Here is a 22,400-nt window from a genome sequence, read left to right on the forward strand (position 1 = left end):
ATTTCAATTTAATAGTCCTCCTCTGTAAAAAACAAACAAACTGTATTTAAAGTCAGTCGTTCTTTAGCAAAAACGTAGAAATTCCGTTTATATTCCGCCTGAAACCTTCAGATTTTTCAACCAAACCAAAATGAACCCACAGCATTCTCAACGGGCCCCACAAAGCAGCCACAAGCTTAATCCTGCAGATTTGCTGTCTTAACGCCATCTGTCCCATCAGACTCGGCATCTCCGTGCAGCGTGCCAAAACTCCAGGTCCAAGCTACTGCAAAACACTCAGGTCGGCACAACGTCCCCACATTGATCTTTACTCAGTCACTTGCTCCTTTCTCTTTAAATGAGCTCGACAATTTTTCCAAGAAGACCAGCAGAAGTGCAGCTTTGATGGCTTTATAACCTTGATATCGAACACATAAATATCACAAAGGGAGAAAAACTGCTTGCACCGAGGTGGGCAGACATTATTTTTATTGACCATGTTAATAGTGAACTTTTCAGTAAACATCCTGTAAGACAGCCTGTACATGGGTTACTGGCTTAGAAAAGAAGCCTTGGTCCTTTTACATACAGCAAACAGCCTGTAAGGTAGTTGTTTTTGTAACTGGTACTGAATATTTTATGTTTACATGGAGTAAAACAGCCCCCATCAGCACTTCATGATCATTTAAAAAACTGCTGGCGAAGCAAAAATCCATTTTGAGGGTGAACTCTGGGTTTGATGGCATCTGGTTCTTTGGCTTCCCTCGAATTCGGCTTCTGTCCCGCTGTTCTTGTCTTCTTTCGGCTTCTGTTTTCTCATCACTGGATCTGTGAGAGGAGCTGCTCTCTGCGCTCGGCACTGATGAAGAAGCGGAGTTTCCGTGGCAACAGCCTTACCTCCACAGGCATCGCCTCATACTCCTCATTGTCGATGTTGTAGAAGCCAGAGGCGCCCTGCGGGGACCGTGGCAAAGTTAAATGTCAGGGCAAAAACTCGCACGCTGATCTTCTGGAAGTAGACTGACTTATAGAATCACAGCCTTAAAGCAGGTTTGATTTTAAAGGATTTCTGACCTCTGGCAGCTGCAGCCAGCAAGCACCAGCCTCCAATTCTGTGGCATTTTCAGTGAATACAGTTGGGTCTGCTGCTTTTTTATTGCTATTATGAAGAAGGATTAAAATCATTGAATGCATTTTGCACAATCACACACTTTCAGAAATTTAGGAAAAAACACTACTGACCCTGCAGTAATGAACTCGCCCACGGTCAAGTTGTGAGGCTCTGCACTGATCCTGAGGGAGTCATTGATGCGCTGAAAATTAAAATAAAGAATGCAAAAACTTCCGAGAGGCACAGAGCACTTAAAAGGGGCAGTGACATGATGTTTTCTTTTGTTTTTCTAAGAATAGCAACACAGCTTTACATATATAATGGTTTTTAACTGACCCTCTCCACTGGGTTTTTGTTGTGTGTTTGAATAAAGAGCTCTAGCGTTGACAGCTGCTGCTCCTCCCACTTCTCTGGCTCTTCCACTTTTGGAAGCTCTGACCAAACACACAACCACCAAAGCAACAATTAGACAAACAGTGTCCTGGGCTGTTGTGCTACAAGTTGTTCAAGTTCAGTCACATTCGCTCACCTTCAGCTGGTGGGTTCCAGTAGTTCTTCAGCCTGTGGATGATGCGGTGGATCAGATTCGGCCTGGGGGCCTTCACAGGGGGCAGGTCGGGGGGCCGGAGCGTGGGAGCCAAATAGGACACAGAGACATCCCGGACCAGAGGCCACTCCTAAAACATAGTAGTGAATGAATAGTGTCATTACCGCTGCACCAACTGACTCGTTTCAAAATGTACCCCCAAGTTTTTTTTAAGGATGTGAAACTTACACTACAACAGGTTAATGGAGTGAGATGTTTGCTGTTATTTTCAATGCAGGAGAAAATAAGGGGAAATTGACATATTAATCGCTTTGCCAGCATGTTTAAGGAAAGAGAACATCCTTACCCTCAGAGTGCTAAACCAATGCGCCGCATTTGTCTTCAGCGGTCCGAGGTACCAATATCTGTAGGGAAACGTTATGGTTAATTATTCTTACATGTGAAGAATCGTTGTCTTCCTCGTCTAGTTACAGTGTTGAGTAATCTTACTTGCTGATTTTTGAAGCCACATCTCTAAAAGCCCCCCAACGCAGTCCCATCAGAGCAAAGACTGGCTGCTCTTTCTCTCCCTGGGAAAACAAGCACATACACTTCAAAGTCAAACTCCTGTCCAAGTGTTAAAACAATGCAGTTTCTCCCAGTAGACATGTCACCTCGTTCTCACATTCACAAACGTGGGTACTGACAGCAATACTCCATCAGTCTTTTACAGCTGATGGCTAAAAACTACATTTGAACATGTCTCATGTTTAAATTCCCACTTTTATAGAACTGAGAATAGTTTCAGTGCATCATTAAATATCAAGGATAACAACATGTATATGTAAAGTACTTCTTTTTAAAATGATGCATTCAGCTTTGTATTTACTTCCTCACTTAGCTAGTTGTCAATTTATTTATGTATTTATTTATTTTTATTGTATTTTATATTCTAAGAGTCAAACACTGTCAGTTTGACTGAGTGTAGAATCAGAGCACCACACATCTCTACTTGTAATTACAGAAACAGTCACTAACTTGCCATTGCATACTTTATTTACTTTATTGAGTCGGCCATTATTGACCATTTGCAGGAAAAGGGATGGGTATATGATTCTCTATACCTCATATTTTCTACCTGGGATTTGGTGTCGTGGGTCGAGCTGCTTAAAGTCATGTTTTTCCACCACGTAACCACGCCAGTAATTTCCATCCACTGTTTGCTCATCCTATCATATGGCAGCGGTATGCAGTTGTGTCATCTGTTTACTTTTGGGTAGCACATCACCAGCTGCTAGTCTCTCCTCCTTCTTGACCTGGTTATACTCCACAGAGTTTCTTTGTTTGTTTTGATCTGTGCTTTTTTAGAGGTTGTTGAAGTAGCTCCTTATTTACTCAACCCTAATTGAAAACTGAAATTCAGCGCTTGCTGTCAGACAGTCTGGCTTGTCTTTCAGTTGTGTGCGCTAGGAAACATAAACAGGTGTCACTGAGATGGGACAGATACTGCAATATGACACTTTTATATCATGGAAAAATGTATATTGTTGCAGATGATATGATATGGCACAGCCCAAGTGCCAAGGATTCTGAAGTCTCTGGGAAGAACTTTTTTTAATTACTACACACCTTGGACATGAAATAATTTGCATGAAGACCTGAATTTAAATTTGCTTATTTCTTCTGCTGAATTTAAAGTCGACAACATGGCAAAAGAGAATATTAAATATTAAGAAGAAAATAAAAAAATAATAGTTTATGTTTACGTTTAGGCCAACGTGTATTCAAAATATGAAAAGAAAGTCAATGAATAAATAAGTTTGAGTGGTACAAAAGGAGAATAACAGAAAATCATCAAAATAAATCAATGTATATATTTTTTAAACTTGAAAAATAATGTCACATGGAAAAATCAGAAAATACTCACAAAAACTGATAAAACGCATTTATTTTTTCTTGTAATTTTCTTTTATTATAATAAATATTCATATATGTTTTTTAAAATATATATATATATATTTTACCTGATGGCTTTTAAAATAAATATTAAATAACTTTGGAAAATGTGCTTTATGAATCCAGTTTACCGGCTTACTGTTAAAAACAGCAACATGTTTTTAAATAAGTACAGACATTAGTTTGTAACTTTAAGGCTATGTAGAGCAATATATAAGCAGTTTCTCACTTTGATTTGGAGCACATCCAGCGGTACAGTTTCTCCCTTCAGTATTGACAGTGCCGCTGATGTGATGTCCCTGGAAAATGAATGACGTTAAAAACATTCTAGTTAATGGAAGAAATCGGGAATTCTGTACTATAGATTTACTGAGTGACATGATAACAACCCAGTGAAGTTTGTCGTGGGAATATGTAATGATCTTTTTGTGTGTGATGCTGAAACATTACTTACTTGACCTTGTTGTCACTGAGGAGATGAAGACTTGGACTGAGGGAATTATGGGAGCCTAGTGGAATGAATCCAATTGGTGTCTTACTGAAGACGTCCTGTGGTCAGAAAACATCCACCAAAAGAAAGATTTAATTACGTATCAGACTGAGTATAGTTATTACAGACAACTGATGTCAGATTAACACAGTTACTATATTACATTACACCTACTTGGTCTGGCCTTCTCAGTAAACCTGTGATCACTTCCTGCAACGTGCCATCTCCTCCAGCCACGATCAGCATGTCTGTTTCTTCCATTAACTCGATCAGTTTTTTAGCCTGACCTTCATAGTCTGTCTGTAGAGGGATATGTAATATCTGGATGTGATGTCATGCTCTGTGACACTCTCAGAGACACTATTACCTGATAAATATCCAATTGAAATAGAAAACAATACCTTGACTACTGTAATCTGCACACCAGCCAGGTGTAAAATAGGAGCAGCATTCTTTTCAAATAGGTTGTTGGCTTTCCTGGAGAAAATTAACACAGGAAGCTGTAAATATTCTGAGAAAAATTAAACAAGACTCTCAGAGAGACGTCTGGAGATTATGCGTCTTACCCGTTGCAAGCTGCAGGGTTCAAAATCACAGTTGCTTTCCTGATTCGCTCCTGTGGTGCTATCTGCTGCTGTCCATATTCCTAACACAAATGATGATGTTAAGGATAACTGTCACAAAGAGGAAACTTGTGTTTTGGAGTAATAATTCAGTGACACCTTACCCTGGCTAATAGACACGCCTCTCTGCGCAGGACGCTGTCACTGATGAAACATTATACATAATTAGGACGCGAAAACGGGAATTTGTGCACTCTGTCTCATTCATAGCATGAAATACCCACCAGTGTTTTCCATACAGCCAGTATCCACCGTAGGACAAGACACACACAGCAAATGTGCTTTTCTTCCAATGATTTCGCAAAGTCCGAAACACTTTCACGACTCGAGCCATGACTGTGATTAAACTGTTTTCAAAACCTCAATTTTAGCGCAGTGGTACAGATCATTAAACGTCATAAACGACACATTTTCATCACAGCGGTCACAGACTCACAGATATAAGACTAGCATGGGCATTTTGGTGTACCGTCAAAACAGTCGGAAGCAAAACAAGAGCCTCAAACTCATGGTTCCGCTTGTGTTTTGATTTTTTTCGGAACTATTTCTAGTTGCATATTTTTTCAAGTATTGCTTTATATAAGTCTCCTAAAATATTTTATTTTTTAATCTTTTTTTTTTAAAGTTTACATATTGTAGATATAATTAAATGCCTTAAACGCTTTAACTTACAAGAACTACAATTCCCATAATTGCTAATGAGGACGGGGCCATCATTCGGAGGACCCCGCCTGAAAAGAGCCCACATAATCATGAAATAAGATATTTAATCTACTCAACTAACCAGCGGGGACATTAAATTAGGACTGATAGATTCGTTGTTCACTAAAAGCGACCAAAGCATTACAGAAGTTATCGTTTTAAATTTCACACCGGCACAAACCCAGAAGCTTCTGTCCAACTTAGTGAGCGTATCATGGCGGCGCAGATGGCGGTAAATTCGGGTAAGGTGTATATTTTATTAAATAATTGGATTTTGTTTAATTATTGCATCAAATCTCAACCTCTGTTATGCACTGAAGCGCAGATATATGCGCTTCTTGGCCGCAGATTTGTCGATTATGATATGTTTTGACCACATGTTGTTGGGTCTGTCAGGCTAACATAGCTTAGCCTTGCCCATAGCAAATAGACGTTAAGTTAGCTGAGGTTAAATAACAAATTAGTTTTACTCATTTACATCGAACTAATTCCCACACTCAACCTGAAATAGCAGGGAGGGATGACACGACTTGTCTGATAGATCAGCTTGAAATAAAAGTGAAACTAACAACTCCGGGGAGGCAAAGAAGTGTCTGTACTATACTTCTGGAATCTTTTAGTGTCTATAGGATAGGCAAAATGCCGCAGTGGTGTTAACAAGCATGGTTATAGCAAATTAACTCGAAATGACTAGAAATTAGTTGTTTGCATACTTGTGTGACGACCCAAAACATCTGAAGCGTGTTTACTCCGTCAGGAGCCAGTCTGTGGGGGCCACTGAAAGAGCTCTGGGAGACAGTGGACGGAGCTGTGTTAAGGAGACAGCCCGAGAGTGTTCACCTCCTAGACCTACAGCTGAAGAAACACAAACCTCACTTTCTGTCACTTTTTAAGAACCCGGTAAGATGGCATGAATAGGTCATTTAAAACACTGTAATTTCTCACACATGCAGGTCACGGGTGTTTGTTTTTTGTTTTTGTTTTTTCTCCAATGTGTAGCTTGTAGTTACAGTCTGTCCTCCGAGACTCTGATATTAACAGCGTCTTGTCTTCTCTTCATTTTTAGCCAAAAAGTGCAGAGCAAAGAGAGAAAGTGCGTAAAGCCAGCACAGAAGGCATCGCCATCCAAGGTCAGCAGGGGTCACGGCTCCTTCCAGAACAGCTTCTGACAGAGGCTTTCATCCTCAGTGATCTCTTTGACATTGGAGAGTTGGCAGCTTTGGAGCTTCTCTTGGCAGGTAACATGAAGGGAAAAAATCCCCAACTTTATCCAGCATAGATTAATTCCATTTCATCTTATAGGTAAAGTGTCACTGTAGTTAATTGTGTAGCAGGTTCTATGGATTGTCCTGATCAAACACTGAGATTGAGCTCTGTTTCTTTTATGTAATCATCTCTCTCCAGGTGAACAGCAGCAGCCCTATTTTCCAGGACTGACACGAGGCCTAGTGGCCGTGTTACTTTACTGGGATGGAAAACTTTGTATGGCCAACTCTCTGCGCACACTCATTCAGTCACGACAGGGCAAGACCTTCACCCTGGATCTTAGGTAATAACGGTGTCTAAAAGTAGTACAATGAAACAGTGATAGATGCTGTTAAGGTCCCGTATGATGAAGGTGTTTTTGTCCTGCTTGTATTTTTTTGGTGACCATTGTCCTTGATGTAAATATGTAAAAATTGTGTGTGTTTCTGTTCTGTGTCTTGTGTACTGTTTGTTTGTATATGTGTCTTTCTGACTGCTGTTACATCCAAATTTCCCCTTGTGGGACAATTAAAGGATTATTCTATTCTATTCTATTCTGTTCTATTTGAATCTTATGTTTGACAATGTCATTTGTTTTCTCCTTCAGTGGAGAGCTGGTGGCTTTGACAACACGATTTACAGATGAGCTCATGAGCCAAGGTCTGACCAAACGCATCCTAACTTTGGTGTCAGAGATAAGCGTGACGCGTGAGTTTGAACGCCTGCAGAAAGAACGCGGATTGGGCAACGAAAAGCACAGGAAGGAGGTGGGAAGTAATCTTTTGTATAAATTTTAACCAAAGATATAAATCTTCAAATTGCTTTGTTTTCTTTTTCCAGTGTTAAAGGAACAATACAGTGCCACTAATTCTCTCAACATAGAAACATAGAGTGTAGGAATGCAGAGTGGATTATGGAAAATATGGATTACATGTAGTTTCTGCATCTGTCACCAGGTTGCAGACCTCATCAAGGAATGCCGACAGGCGCTTGCAGACAGCCTGTTTTCATGGACCTGCCAATCACCCCTGTCAAAAGATGACACTCTGGCACTCATTGGCCACCTGGAGACAGTTACAGCTCAGGCTGATGGCTCACTGGACAGTGTTAGCCTGGCTCTGGTTATGGCACTGCTCTACTGCTTGGATGTCAGTTTCATAGAGCAGGGGACTGAAGATAGAGATGGTAAGTTCGTGTTGATGGTTTTGGTTTTCTTTCTTTTTTTCCTGTTGAAATCACTGATTCCAAAAATCATCTGCCTGCGTGTGTTTTCCTCCAGATTTGCTCCAGGCACTTCCATTGCTGACAGAAAGGCAGTATGTGTCTGCAGTGCACAGTCGCCTGATGGACAGCCAACCATGGAAGCTTCCGGGGCTGCAGGCCGTGTGTCGACTGGCGTGGGCTCTGTTGCTGAGAGTCCTTTCCCAGCTGCCACAGGGCTCAGGTAAGCACTGCATTCCCTGAGTCTCCATTAAAAATGCCCTTCTAATTCTTACGTTTTCTGAGATAACAGCCATTTCATCTTATTGTACGTGTATTTTTGTGCAGCACTGGTTGAGTTCACCGAGGCAGATGAGGCTCTGGCTGATCAGGCTCTCCTGGGCGATGTCTTCTTGTTTATGAAAGAGGGCATTCTGGGATGTGAGAGTTTTTCCCAGGAAGAGTTTTACATCCGCCGCGTCCATTCACTCATCACAGACTTTCTGGCTCTTATGCCAATGAAGGTAAGAGATGCTGCAGGTGCTTTTAACTTAAGACTGACATGTAAAACTATAATATGGATTTTAACTTATCAGATTCAACATTCTGTAATTATCACATTTCATTTATTTATCTATTTTTGCATCTTAATTTAAATATGTAACAAGCGTATTTTGGCTTTTTGCAGGTGAAGCAGCTTCGTAACCGTGCCGATGAGGATGCCCGCCTCGTGCACATGTCCTTACAGATGGACAGCGAGCTTCCGTCGTCATTGCGGAAGGACTTGGACCACCTCATGATCCTGGTTAGTGGTTTGTTTTTTTTTACATATCCATATATACATACGAGGCAGTATTACCTCTAACCTTTTATTACTGATCGATGAGAATTTTTGGTTTGTGTTTTCAGATAGGGGAGTTTTACAGCAAGGACCCATTTGGATTAGAGCTGGGTTTGGAGTTCTGGTGTCCCACGGAGTCTCTTCAACACAGCTCCCTGCAGGGTTCTTATCTGGGAATGGCCCTGCAAAGACCTCCACATAAACAGGTAGGGTTCGTGTTTTTGTGACTACTGTTACTGATTGTCCAATTGATTTAGATTTGGGGAGGAGGGGTGTGTGTGTCCGTGGCTTCTTTTTGTTTAAAGGTGTTTTTATATTTTGTGATTGTTGACACAGGTGGTTTTGTCCAAGTTTGTACGTCAGATGGGAGACCTTCTGCCGTCCACCCTCTACATCTCCTATCTCCGTATGTTAAAAGGACTTGCCAATGGCCCTCAGTGTGCTCATTACTGCTTCAGCCTGCTTAAGACCAACGGGGCAGCACACAGTAAGACTAAATTTAGTCTTTATTTATTTTAGTGATATTTCAGTTGAAATCAACACATTCGATTTGAAGTTAAGCCTTTCCACAAAAGGAACTTTATTATGTTGTAATAATAATAATAATAATGTGTTTGTCTGTTTTGTTTTGTTTTTTTAAATAAAACAACATTTAAATTTTTATTTTATTTACACCATTAGAATACTGTCTGGGTTCATTATTATTTATAATTATTTAAATCAAAAACCTTACCAGCGTGTACTGCAGTGTTCTCTAATGCATACTAATCTTGTTCAGGTGACAACATCCAGGGAGTCTCAGGCAGTCCGGTGTCCTGGGAACATTTTTTTCACTCACTCATGCTGTACCATGAAAACCTGCGACGAGACCTCCCAAATCCAGATTCGGCTCACTACCGCCACCCGCCACTCAGGGGCATCACCCAAAGAGAGATGGAAGGACTTACCTCGTTTTTGCAGTTGCTCACCACCATCATCACATGGGTATGCCACAACAGGCATGGATTTGTGCTGCTATGTGGGTGTAAAATACCACAAAGTCAGATGTTAATTTCTATCTTCTCTAGAGTGAAAATGCTCGACTGGCCTTGTGCGAGCATCCCCAGTGGACCCCAGCTGTCGTGATGTTGGGATTGCTTCAGTGCAGCGTTCCTCCCGTCCTGAAAGCTGAGCTCCTGCACTGCCTGGCAGCGTTTGGAAAGTCACCGGAGATCGCTGCTTCACTCTGGCAGTCGCTGGAGTACACGCAGGTAAAACAGAACAATGTTTTATTTTTATTAAAAATGACAAGAGTTTACACTGATAGGGTCAACATTGTTTGTCATGTGCAAATAAAATATGAATTATGATAATATCAGAAAGTCACAGACTCCCTTTCTACTCTTACGATATTTCTCTACATGTTAAGCTTAATTTCTGCACTAAAGCTGTCAGCAGACACCAATGCTCTCACCACTGAAATGACTATAAGATGCTGTAAACATGCAAATGTCCAGTCCTCATGATTGCAGCCATTTCTTAAAACCTAATTTCCAGAAAATAAACATCATCACTCTTGTGTTTCTATCTGTAACTTCGTGTTTTGAAGCTTCTCATTTTGTTGTCAAACAGATCCTTCAGACGGTGCGAGCCCCCGGACAGAGACAAGCAGCAGGGATAGAGGTGAGATTTTAGTTGTTTTTGTTTTTTCTCCTCAGCAAGCGTAATGGTCAGAGGGTGACATTTAAGCCTGTCTTGTTGTAAAGAAAAACAATGCAGACAGGTTATCGGTCTGATTTGTCTTTAAATGTTCTTCTGTTTGTAAAATTGGCGCTCTGAGCAGGTCTGCTGTAATTGGGCCGTTACAGATCTGCATCATAGATCAGTAAAACAGCTGGAGACTAAAAGTTTTACTTTAATTTGATCGATTGCTAAACATCCTGTAAAAAGAGGGACGTGACTCAAACTTTGTGAATTATTTTCATGGCCATCAGGTGGAGCTGAATGAGATCGAGTCGAGCTGTGAGGAGTACCCACTGACACGATCTTTCTGCCACCTGATCAGCACCTTGGTGGAGGGAAGCCTGCCCGTTAATTTAGGAGCAGGGTTGCGTGTGCCCGGCTTTCAGCCCTACTTGAACTTCTTGCGTGACTCTGTGTTCCTCCCCTTCCCCACCAGAGCGTATCGTCGCCCTGCTGAGAAGGTAATGCTCCCTCCTAGCGTCAAGGTGTAGACACGAAACATAGATTCACTTTTAACTGTGTAAATCTGCTCATTTTGTCCCCCCCCCCCCTTTCATTTCGTTGCCGTCTCCCAGTGGGAGGTAGCCGACTCTGTCCTCGAGGTGTTCCACAAGCTGCTGCGGGACTACGAGCCCCAGCCGTCTGACTTTGTCCAGGAGATTGTGGAACTGCAGGGTGAGCAGGTCCCGGCCCATAAGCCTCCGGGCCACAGCATCATGTTCCACCTGCTCAATGACTCGCCCATGCTGGCACTCTGCCTCAGCCTGCTGGAGGAGGGGGTCCGCCAGCTGGACACCTATGCACCTTTCCCCGGTGAGAAAGCATGCACCGCTGTTAGGCAAATGGAGAGAACTTGTGTCTTTGTTCTGACAGAAGAGTGCATCACTCTGCCCTTACAGGTAAAAAGCACTTGCAGTCTGCAGTATTGCACTGCTTGTGCCTTTTGGACTTGGCTCTGCAGAAGGAAGCAGTGTTCATGGATCTTCTTAGGGAGAGCCAGGCCTCTCTGCTGGTTTCTCCCCTGGAGCAGCTCCTCCAAGGCGTCAGCCCTCAAACCAGAAGGGCTGATCACATTGTCAACATTGCGAGGTAAACACATCCTTTTTTAATTTTTTAAAATAATGTTTGAACTGTAATGTATTTTTGTTCACTTTTTATTAATGTTGGCTATTCAGTAAAGCTTATAACTCAGTCTTTGCAGCACAGTTCTGAACTCTGCCGTTTGTCTTTGGCAGGTATCTTTACCACAGCAGCTCAAACCCAGAGGCCGCCTTCCAGAGCGCCAAGATTCTGCGTCGCATCGCCAACTACCCAAACATTCAGATCAGGCTGGTGGGAGACTTCACACATGACCAGGTACGTCCAAGTCGGAACAGTCTGGAAACGCGTGTCATACTTTGAATTGGATGGAACAGTTGCCTCGATATAAACTCGTTTGTCTTTCAGTATATATTAGTAAATTAGATCTGTGTAAGAAAACGGCTTGAACAGTATTGAAATTTTCAAGGTGACTTGGAACAGGTTTCATGAAACCTTGGGGTGTTTTTTGCTGTGTGCATGTAAGCGTTAGCTGTGTTAAAGCAGGCATTAATTTAAACGTCTCCACTTCAGGCTGTAAGTGACAAGCTCATGGCAGGCTTTGTGGAGTGTCTGGACAATGAAGACGCAGAGGAGGGCACAGAGAAAGATGGTGAGACGATCTTCACCTATCAATTATTAAACCTGTCACACTCAGACTTACTAATTTACACCTTAAATACTAACTTTCAGACGTAGACTCACAAAAGAAGGTGGCAAGGATCCGGCACGAAACCCAGATCCATATTTTGAACCTGCTCATTACGTCTTTGGAGTTGAAGGCACCAAATCTGGCCCTTTATCTTTTGGGCTATGAAGTGAAGAAGCCTGTGTCGTCAACCAATCTCCAGGACCCGGGTGAGAGTTTGGCCTTTACAGTGAATATGTTCATTTTAGTAGCAGTTATGATGTTTAACACCGTTTGAACCTTTTATGGATTAAGTGGAAAGAAAATCAGATGATTTAAGTGTGTTTGTCTTACAGGTGTGTTAGGGTGCCCGCGTAGCTGCCTGCACGCCATCCTGAGTCGGCTGCAGAGAGGCACAGAGAAAAGATCGGGACCTGCACTCACACAGCAGGCCCCGCACCTGGCTGAGCTCTGCTACCAGGTAATATTTAACAGCGCTCGCAAAATTCAAAATCTCTGGTAGCCCTTCCGGCAGACACTCTTCAGTTTTTGGTAGCCCAAAATAAATTTAAGTAGCCTGAAAAAAATAAAGGACAATTTTTTGATTGACTTAAAAAATTGTTAAAACACAAATTACAACAACTGTAAAAAAAAAAAATACAATCATCAACTCAAATATTTGGTTCTAATTGAACAGAAATTTCTATGAACTTGTAAGAACTGTGTAGAACATGGATCAGTCTGTGTCAGATCCTGAATCTGACATTTCCACTGAAGTCACGTTTAAGAGGTAAGTGGAACCAAGATCATTTGCTTTGTTTGCAAAGGCTGCTACATTGTGCCAAAGGTAGTTCACTCTTTGCAACATCGCGCTGTTCTAAACAACTTTTTCTTCTGCGTTTCTTCTGGACTTCTTGTTGTGCTTGGTTTATTTTTAGTAGTTTTTTGCAATTGGCGTTTGTTCTGGGAAAGATACTGCAGACTGAGCAATAATGCATTTCTTGCATTTCTCATGGGTTCTAATGGGGTCTTTCTTAAAATTACTGGTCCCAGTAACAAAGGTGCTTGTTATGGAAGCCCATTTCCGCCACTAAAAAAAAAAAAAAAAAAAAAAAAAAAAAAAAGGATCCACAACTCAAAATTTTGAGAAAAGTAATGGATACTAGCTGTTTTGTTTTTATTTAGTGGTAGGAACGGGCTTCCATAGCTTGTTGACTCAGAAATCGAAGGAAAGAAGACACACCCGGCAGAACATGATGTTATTTAGCTCTTCATATTCCAGCCACAGAAATTCTTTTGTCCATGAAACCAAAAAAAAGCTGCGCTTTTGTTTTTGCCTCATAGCCTGATTTGTCATATCTTTTCCGTTTTGTGATCGGCTTTCTGATTGGCGGTCCCTTCTTCACCCTGACCTGTCTTATTTGGCTCTGCAGAACTAAAATACCTGCGTAAATCCATCTGCTTTTACACAGGCACTTGCATAATGGCCTGTATTTATATAGCGCTTTACTCGTCCCTAAGGACCCCAAAGCGCTTTACATATCCAGTCATCCACCCATTCACTCACACATTCACACACTGGTGATGGCAGCTACATTGTAGCCACAGCCACCCTGGGGCGCACTGACAGAGGCGAGGCTGCCGGACACTGGCGCCACCGATCAGCCAATGATCAGCGATTCTCTGCGCAATCAACCTGCATCACAGGTTTAAGCTTGCTGCGGGAGATTTCACTTGTCACGTTTGAATAGTAAGCTAATGAGTGATAAGACGATGTCAGAGGAACTGGTGCGCAACTAATCTGTCACTCACCAGTCAGTAGCTGCCGCTCTCTATTCACAGTTTGCGCCATCGCAAAGTGAAGCAAAAAACAAGCGGAAATTCAAACGCGATTTCAATATGTCACATACTGACAGCTACGTTTGCCAAAGAATGCAAAAGCATTGACATATTTTTTCTTCCTATGACAGCCTGACGGGCAGGGCTGAGATGGACTTTGGTAGCCCGACCAGAAAAATCGCTAGCCCCGGGACGTCGGGCTAGCGATTTTGCGAGCCCTGTTTAAACGAGGCCCAATCTCTGCAGTGAGAGATGTATCTCAGCTAGCAGGAGGATTTTATGTTACAGAATATTTCAAATTTCTTTGTGTTTGTCTGGTTTTCTTTTTCTCTCAGGTGATCTACCAGCTGTGTGCTTGTCCAGACACATCTGGACCCACAATGCGCTACTTGAGGACCAGTCAGGATTTCCTGTTCTCACACCTGCAACACCTGCCCTTCATCCTGCCAAGTGAGCTCAGAATCCCTGCTAACCTTGTTAAATAAAAGGCGTTTTACCAACAAAGCAGTAGCATTAATTTGAAACGAGTTGTTGTGTATCCATGCAAGGAGGAAATAATGGGCAGAAAACACTGCAGGATTCTTTTCTCTCTTCCTTCTTCTCCTCAGGTAACCAGATTGCTGCCCTCTCCCAGATGTCTTGGCTCATGAAAACGGCTGCAATCGAGCTGAGAGTGACCTCACTCAACCGCCAGCGTTCCCATACACAGCGCCTCGTCAGCCTCCTGCTGGATGACCAGCCACACGCTCAGCATGCAGGTAAAGGAAAGTTGCTCTATACTTTCCATGGCTGTAAATAAAAGCTTAAAGGATCTTTTTAGAAAACTTTCAAGCCCTCACAGCTGACAGTCCTGTTTATTGCAAAGGAAATTTACAATATGCACCTAAAACCTTTTTATTTTTTAGCAGATGGGGAATCTGGCATGGAAGACGAGACTAGATCAGTCAGCGGTTTTCTGCATTTTGACACAGTTTCTAAAGGTTCGTGTCACAAGTCCACCTTCAAATTTAGAAAGATATTAGAAGAATACATGTGAGGAGTTTTTAAGAATGACCCCAGATCGTCTCGCTTTTCATCATCAGTGCGCAGGAAGTTACTGAGCGTGCTGGATGCCATCGAATTCAGCCAGGATATGCCTGAGCTGCTGCAGCTGGACTTCTTTGAACGCACTCAGATAGAGCAGGTGATCTCCAACTGTGAGCACGTCAATGAGCAGGGACATACTGTGTGCAACGTTAAGGTACGTTTCCGGATACGATGTCTAATGTATTTTCTTGATCTGATGTGTTGTTTCAGCCTCTGAAGTTGGTTTTCATTTTCCTCACAGTTGCTTCACAGAGTGCTGGTCGCCGAGGTGAACGCGCTGCAGGGAATGGCAGCGATTGGACAGAGGCCCCTGTTAATGGAAGTGAGTGAAACTCACAAACTGACGTCCTGTAATTTTAGCTGAAAGCTGTAATTAAATTCCATTACTGTTTACTTTGCCTTAGGAGGTGAACTCAATCCTGCAGCAAGTGGTGGAACGTAACCGTGTCCGTCGGAGCCTGAGTGCAAAGCGGCATGCGCTGCAGTCCTGGAGGAGTCTGGTGGAGACGCTGCTGACTGCCTGCCCAGCTGATCTGATACCTGCTGATGAGCGGCAGCTCATCATCAGGGATCTGCTGCTGGACCTGCACGATAAGGTCAGTGATCACGTCAGCGTAGCAGTAATATCCAGTCCTGTCCAATAAGGAACTGGTCTCAGTGTTCAATACTCAAGTTTTTGTAACTGTGCTTTGTCTAGGTGTTATCAGAGGATGCAGCAGGGGAGTTGATGCCCATTGTTGCCGGAGCGGTCTTCACACTGACAGCTCACCTCAGCCAATCAGTGCTGTCTGAGCAGCAGCAGGGGGTGGGATTAGAAGCATCCTCTGGCTTTGCGTCAATCGCCAACTCTGCGCTGCACCTGATCCTGCGCAAGCTGCTGGACTTTATACTTTCTACTGGTTAGTGACTCATAAACCCACATTTCTCACATGGGGAAACTTTTCAGGATATACTTTGATCCCAGTACGTTTTTGTAATGTCTTTCACACCTTAAGGAGGCGGATATCAGCGTCTGCGTGCTCACCTGTATGGCTCTCTGCTGTATTATCTGCAAATTGCCCAGAAACCTGAAGAACCGGACACTCTGCAGACAGGTACACAGAAGCAATCACACACTGCAGGTTATAATAAGAGAGTCCTTTTGGACCTCTCTTTATTTGACAAAAAAGTCATTGTTAGTGTTTTCTGACATATACTGTCTGTTAGTATCATTTCAAAGGAACGGTGGGTTTGTCTGAGAAAATGTCTTTGTGTTTGCAGCAGGCAAAGCAATGTGGGAACGTCTCACAGCTCCTGAAGATGGTTTCTCCAAACTGCAGCGGGAGAACCTTGCGATCATCGAGAGCTACGGCAAGGCCCTCATGGAGGTTGTGTGCCGAGATGCCTGTGACGGCCATGAAATTAGCAGAGTAAGGGTTAAACCTACATGAAGCTTTCTCTGCCTATTTCAGCCTCTTGGTGATTTTTTTTTTTTCTTTGCCCCCAATCTTGAAGCATCCTAACATGCTTTTCTGGAATGCCAAGTATCTTTTGCTTCTATCAACACCTCTCTGTTTTAATGTTAACCAAGCCTAACAAGTATTCTGCCCCCCCGCCCTGTTAGATGCTGGCCATGGCCGTGCTGGACCGTATCCTGTCAATTGACCGTCAGAATCAGTGGCTGCTGTATATTTGCAACAGTGGCTACCTGCGGTCGTTGGTGGAGAGCTTGAGGCAGGATGATGTGGCGCTACAGAGCCTGCTCACACCACAGCCACCTCTCCTCAAACCACTCTACATCTTTGAAAGCAAGATGGTGAGGAGACAGTTTTCAGTATTTAGTTTCTAAAATTGAACACAGCAGCCTCAATGAGTGGAAGATTGTGAAGCTACAAGCTTGTTTGCGTGTTTAGGCTCTGCTGACTCGTGTGGCTAAGACGGGGCAGGGAGCCGTGGAGCTGTTGCGCTGTGGGCTGGTGGCACAGCTGATGGAGTGTCAGGTGTTTGACATGGTGCCCGACAGCGACGCACACAGGTATGGATGTGGGGATAGGAGGAGAGAGTGAGAGGACTAGCTGTCTTTTTAAAAAGTTCTTATATTTGATATGTAAACATCTTCTATCCCTTTTTAAAACAACTCTGCCCTTTATTCAGAGCTGTTGAAATCTATATTTCTAGTTTCCCTTGTGTTTGCATCTGTTCCTCTATGGTTTGCAGGGTGATGAGGGACCCATCAGGCTTCATCCCCAGCCCTATGGACCGTTACAGACAGATTCTTTTACCAACCTTAAGGCTCTTTCAAGTGATTCTGACTTCCACCTCCATAAATCACCAGCAGGGGGCAGCACAAGTAAGTGTGTAATGTTGTTAGACCTGAGCTTTGTCATTTCAAATATTGTCACGTGTCTGAGTTTATTATTTTATTTCCTGTTCTGGTTTGGTTGATTTTTTTTTTTTGCTCGGCTGAATGTAGGGCTGTAATAATCCAAATTTTAGTAATTGATTATTCGATCAGTTATTGAGTTATCAGGTAAGAAATCCTATGTTATGTCAAAATGAATTGCTCATTGGTTTCTTGCAATAGTTGTAATTTTTATTTTCTTTTTTTCTTCTTTTTTTTCAAAAATGCACAAAAAAATAATAATACATGTTATTTGAAAGCGCCTTTCAGAACACCCAAGGACACTGTACACAGCAGAAACATTAAAAGCAGGCAATTTACAAAATCATAAAACATTAAAGATAAAACAGATTTAAAATAGCAGAATGGAAAAAGTTATGTGGGATTAGCTTTTCTGAACAGGTGAGTTTTGAGTCTAGCCTTGAAAAGAGAAAAGGAAGTGGTATTTCTTATATCAGGAGGTAGGGAATTCCAGAGCAGCTGAAAGCACTGCTGTCCATGGTGGCGGGGGGGCAGAGTGGTGATCTGAACCATATCAGAGAGATATGGAGGGGAGAGTTGATGAATAGCCTTAAATGTTTACAAAAGTATTTTAAAATTGGTGCGATATTTGACTGGGAGCCAATGACGCTGCTGCAGGACGGAGGGGGTGATGTGGTGATAATACGGGCAGCAGAGTTCTGGACACGTTGAAGCTTAGATGTATAATCTCTAGAACAGCTGAATCCAAATAAGGCATACATGCAGCTTAAACTAAAGCCTAAAATAAAATGGCAAAAAGAGAGAAAATGACGTCTTCTCAGGTTGATTTTGTATATGATCATGTGTATGCGTTTTTGTGTGTGTCTGTTTGCTTAATCGTGTTAATGACACATGTGCACGTGGGAGTGTGAGGTTTTAAAGAAATATCTCATGACTACAATGATGAAATTCGAGCATGTGGATATTCTCTGTGGTTTGTCCTATTTTGATGCAACGTTTCCTGCTGCAGGAAAAAAACAACAACTTTGTGGTGGTTTAGATGTCAACAATGATTCAGTGTCCAGCCTAGAAAGTCCCGGGCTAGTGGCTCAGTTTTTACTAGCCTATGTGTATTTTACTTCGCTGTGGAGAGAGGGGGGGGTGAGCTTTTCATTTTTATCTGCTTAAATATTAATGTCATGAACTTAATATCACATTTTTCCTGTTTTGTATATTTTACATAAATCTGTAAAATAATGGTATTAAAGCCTTGAAATGAAATATGGTCTAGTACACCCCACACCCCCCTTTAGATTCACCCCTGCTGCAGCCTTCAGCAAACTGCCAAAGTCAAACATTGCATCAGACTAAGCTAACAGTTCATCTTCATACGCATGCTTTTATTTAACTTCTGTAGCTTTACTGTAGATGTTGGATGGGAGCAGCTTCAAAGCTTTCCTTTGGTGTGACACACGATGGTTTGCTTGAGGACTCCTGCCAGTTTTTTCCCAAGTAAAGGTTTTAACAGTGATTACAGGAGCAGGCGGCCCTAAACCTGAGCTCATGGTCTCCTTAACGTCGCCCCCTCTTTGCTCTTTGCCGCGTAGACAGACTCTTGATTCATGTTAAACCATGACGTGTCATCTTCACCCCTGCTGATGCGTTATCAGTGTTTTTGTTGAAAGCCTGGGGGCTGCATGGGCTTAATGATGTGGTACGTTTGATGCACGTGTGTGCCTTTAGAGAAGTTTCAGTTGCAGGTCTATTTCTAGTTGCAAATGTGGGTGAAACACTCACGCTTATATGAGCCCCACTGAGTCGTGGAATAAACAAAGCATCAAAGCAGAAAGTGATCAAAGTGGTTTTTTTCTTTTTAAATAATGGAGTTATTTGAGTTACTCAATGAATCGTTGAGTTTGATTTTTGATTTGAAAGCGAGTAATAAGTAACAACAAATATCTGTGTGCAGGTTCTCCAGTGGCTGATAGTCCATGCAGACACCATTCAGTCCCTGCTGCGCTGCCAGGAGCTCAGTATGGGAGCTTTGCAGGAACTTTCTCTGCTTACTGGCATCATCAGTAAAACAGCTCTGCCAGGTACAAAGATGAGCAGTCACCCTGAACTGAAAGCACAAAGCTCTTTTAATGTTACATCAGCCTTATGCGAACCACGTGTTTATAATCAGTGACTCAGTAACTACTTGATGTCTCAGGTGCCCTTGAGATGGGTGGAGAAGTCAACAGCGCTGCGCTCATGGAGTTCCAAGGTCACATTAACAGATTCCAGGTCAGATGATGCCCTTAGTTTTTATTACATACCAACCTGTTCTAACTTTCACTTTTATCTTGTTCAACCCTCTTTAACCTCTGCGTCTACTGTTCAGTGTGAGATTTGCATAAGTGGCAATGTCTCTCTCTCTCTCTCTTTTTTTTAGCGCCTATGTCTGTCTCTGCTCGGCCGTCTGGCAGGAAGTGAGCGGGACAGGTTGCTAAAACAGGCTGAGATCTCTGCACCTGGAGACTCAGCAGAACGGCGAGAAGAGATGGAGGTGGCCATGCAACAGGTTTGACGGTTATTCTGTAAATGGTAAAACTGGAGATGCAAAGTGTATTCTCAGTGCCAGCTTCCCCGTTAGCATATTTATATTTTACGTATTCCAAGTGTGGAGTGGACACTTTGGGGCAAAATCCACAAGAGAGGCACTGAAATGTCTGGAGTTTTCTCTCTGTAATCAGGGTTATCAGTTCTGCATCGTCAATGACTTGAACCTGCTGTCCTTTGTCCCAAGGTGTGTGCTAACATCATGGAGTACTGCCAGGCCCTCCTGCTGCAGAGCTCAGCCCAGGCTCAGTTCAGCATCTGCCTCTTCAGCCCGTCAGGCAGCGAGCCAGCTGGCAGGGACGGAGCACGCACTGGTCAGTGATATTCTACCCTAACTTATGAAGAATAAAGATTTGGCTCATGCTAATCGTTAATGTGGCTTAGCCTATGGTTATGGAATGTTTTCGGAGCTTGTGGTGTTCCTGAAGTTTCCGGTTTATGGAAACACTTTCAGTTTAACGATAGACTCTTCCTCCTCTTTTCAAGACCTTTCATCCACTGTGCCATCGATGGCTTACTCTCGGGTCCCTAGTCTTGGTTTGGTCTTGTACCTGCTCAAGAATAGTGCTGCTGATTTCTTCCGGTTCCACCAAAGTCACAGGCAGAGCCTGGGAAAGCTTCAGAGCCTGGATCAGCTCCCACCTGAGGAGCTCAAGGAGGTAATAGATAGATGCAACAGTGTATATAGAGATATAACTTCACCACCGTCAGTTTACCAAATAAACTTGCACATCCTGCATACGTTTTGATTGTTAGCGTTGTTTCCCGTCAGTTCTAACCACCTTTTCTCTGTAGTTGTGCCAAGGCCTGGTTTCAGGCCCAGGAGCAGTGGAGAAAATCTCATCAGTGCAGAGGAGCTTGCTGGCCAAGAGACGACTGGTCCAGCTCATCAACAACAGAGCCAAGCTGCTGGCCTTGTGCTCCTGTATCCTTTGCCCCTCGCAGACACATTTGTAGAAATGGGATTAACAAGATTAAACCAGGAATGATAAATGCTACGCTGAAACTGCCTCTGCCCATCATGTCTGTGCCATATAGTGTTTGATTATCTTACACTGATAAGAGTTATTAAAAAAAATGCCACATGAGAAGCTGTGGACAGCCTTGACCTGACTCCTGCTTAGATGTGATTGAGACATGCTTATTCGTGCTGTGGCGTCACCTGGAGTACTACTTGTTGCATTGTATACCCACTGACCCCAAAGACTCGCTGCTGCCTGGATCCACTTTATACAGATCACGCCTCGCAGATGGTAGGGGCACATGTTACAGAGAATACATGCCAATAATAGGTTCATTGCACTTTTTGGTTATTGAGAGCAGATGTGGCATAGACACTGTATCATCCCTGGTTGAGTAAACATGAACATTTCTGTATGTTCAAATTCTTTAGACTCATTCAGCGGGCTGCAGGCCAGCGGAGGCCGAGGACTAAGCCTATCCAGAGTCAGCCAACAAGATCTAGATCTGGTAAGAAATTTCTGTAAACTGGTATGAGTCTGCAAACTAAGACGTGTTGTACCTCTTGTACACAGTTGTACATTCTGGGGCAGTTTCCTAGCCATGCATTAAGCCTCGGCCTAAACCATAAGCATTTGGAGATTTTCATCAGGTTTTTCCTTTAGCCTGGAATTAATCTCTTTCTCTTGTCTGTGTGATTGCAGCTGAAAAGCGACATGGCTGCAGGATTTGGGGAGGCCCTGCAGAGGAAGCTGCTGGAGGTGGAGGGCTTGTACAGCCAGGTCCGCTCTCGCTATACTTTTATCCAGGCTCTGGTCCGCAGGATCCGCGGCCTGCTGCGACAGCCCAAAAGCTGAGACTGGCCAAGATCCGATTACCTTCTCTGTCAGTTTGAACTTCTGCCTTCATAACAGGCAAAACCAGGACACTGCTAAGGACTTCATGTCTGGCAACATCACTCCTTTCTACTGACCCGACCTTCCTCTTCTATAACTCGTAGTGTCAATTTCGATCATGCTTACGTTCACAGTGCAAGTAGCACCATTTGAGGAATTGAGAATGTGGAGAAGAAAAAGCAGAAGAAATTTTTACTTGTTAAACTGTATTTGATATTCTTGTTTGTTCGGATGATTTTTGTGAAAATAAACTTCTTTTTCTAAATCGGTTAAATGTCCAGTTCTCACCTTCCTCGCTCCATAAATGGCCTGAACGACAGTGGCTACGGGCACCTTTCATTTTTAACGGGTAAAGACGAGGTTACCGTCTGCTGACATTTGATTAGCCTGTATTAATAGAAATGTTTTTCAAGCTTCTGACTCTCACAGTGACATTTTCACGCTGCTTTTTTTTGTTTTTTTCTAACAGCTTATCACACACATCACAAAGACGTCGACCACTGCTGTGCTGAACACCAGTGACTGATTTCACCTATTTTTACATGCATGTCTGGGTTTACTCATTTCAAACTTCTTA

General features: G+C 42.9%; 2 protein-coding genes across 5 annotated transcripts; one reads left to right on the forward strand and one right to left on the reverse strand.

The window, feature by feature from the left end:
- Window positions 1-437: 437 nt before the first annotated feature.
- On the reverse strand, window positions 438-5,150 carry agk (acylglycerol kinase). The gene is made up of 14 exons (XM_085461223.1): window positions 4,910-5,150; window positions 4,790-4,829; window positions 4,629-4,708; window positions 4,464-4,539; window positions 4,237-4,362; window positions 4,027-4,121; window positions 3,802-3,871; window positions 2,127-2,206; window positions 1,984-2,041; window positions 1,620-1,767; window positions 1,427-1,524; window positions 1,222-1,292; window positions 1,054-1,138; window positions 438-933 (listed from the first exon to the last, which is right to left on the reverse strand). The coding sequence occupies exons 1-14, from the start codon at window positions 5,017-5,019 to the stop codon at window positions 799-801; spliced, it is 1,272 nt and encodes a 423-aa protein (XP_085317349.1). The 5' UTR covers window positions 5,020-5,150; the 3' UTR covers window positions 438-798.
- A 290-nt stretch (window positions 5,151-5,440) lies between these two features.
- On the forward strand, window positions 5,441-22,091 carry nup205 (nucleoporin 205). Of its 4 annotated transcripts, none has more exons than XM_085461224.1 (42): window positions 5,441-5,629; window positions 6,145-6,287; window positions 6,454-6,625; window positions 6,792-6,936; window positions 7,240-7,399; window positions 7,589-7,817; window positions 7,912-8,076; window positions 8,181-8,356; window positions 8,521-8,637; window positions 8,742-8,879; window positions 9,010-9,160; window positions 9,452-9,657; window positions 9,741-9,923; window positions 10,285-10,335; window positions 10,647-10,856; window positions 10,971-11,208; window positions 11,295-11,484; window positions 11,631-11,751; window positions 12,007-12,085; window positions 12,166-12,330; window positions 12,457-12,581; window positions 14,275-14,389; window positions 14,548-14,697; window positions 14,845-14,919; window positions 15,022-15,179; window positions 15,267-15,347; window positions 15,430-15,621; window positions 15,723-15,924; window positions 16,021-16,119; window positions 16,286-16,434; window positions 16,629-16,820; window positions 16,918-17,039; window positions 17,222-17,354; window positions 19,336-19,462; window positions 19,579-19,652; window positions 19,801-19,929; window positions 20,155-20,281; window positions 20,454-20,626; window positions 20,763-20,892; window positions 21,092-21,220; window positions 21,361-21,437; window positions 21,632-22,091. In XM_085461224.1, exons 1-42 carry the CDS (start codon window positions 5,602-5,604, stop codon window positions 21,782-21,784), a joined length of 5,979 nt encoding a protein of 1,992 aa, XP_085317350.1. In that variant the 5' UTR covers window positions 5,441-5,601; the 3' UTR covers window positions 21,785-22,091. The 4 variants fall into 4 exon arrangements, with proteins under 4 accessions (XP_085317350.1, XP_085317352.1, XP_085317351.1 ...); XM_085461226.1 differs by having other exon boundaries at window positions 16,289-16,434; XM_085461225.1 differs by having other exon boundaries at window positions 14,848-14,919.
- The last annotated feature ends 309 nt before the right edge of the window (window positions 22,092-22,400 follow it).

This window comes from Copadichromis virginalis, linkage group LG7 (assembly GCF_057382275.1).
Source record: "Copadichromis virginalis isolate Kocher_CV1m ecotype Utaka linkage group LG7, C_Virginalis_male_GT1.1, whole genome shotgun sequence".
Classification (NCBI taxonomy): Eukaryota; Metazoa; Chordata; class Actinopteri; order Cichliformes; family Cichlidae; genus Copadichromis; species Copadichromis virginalis.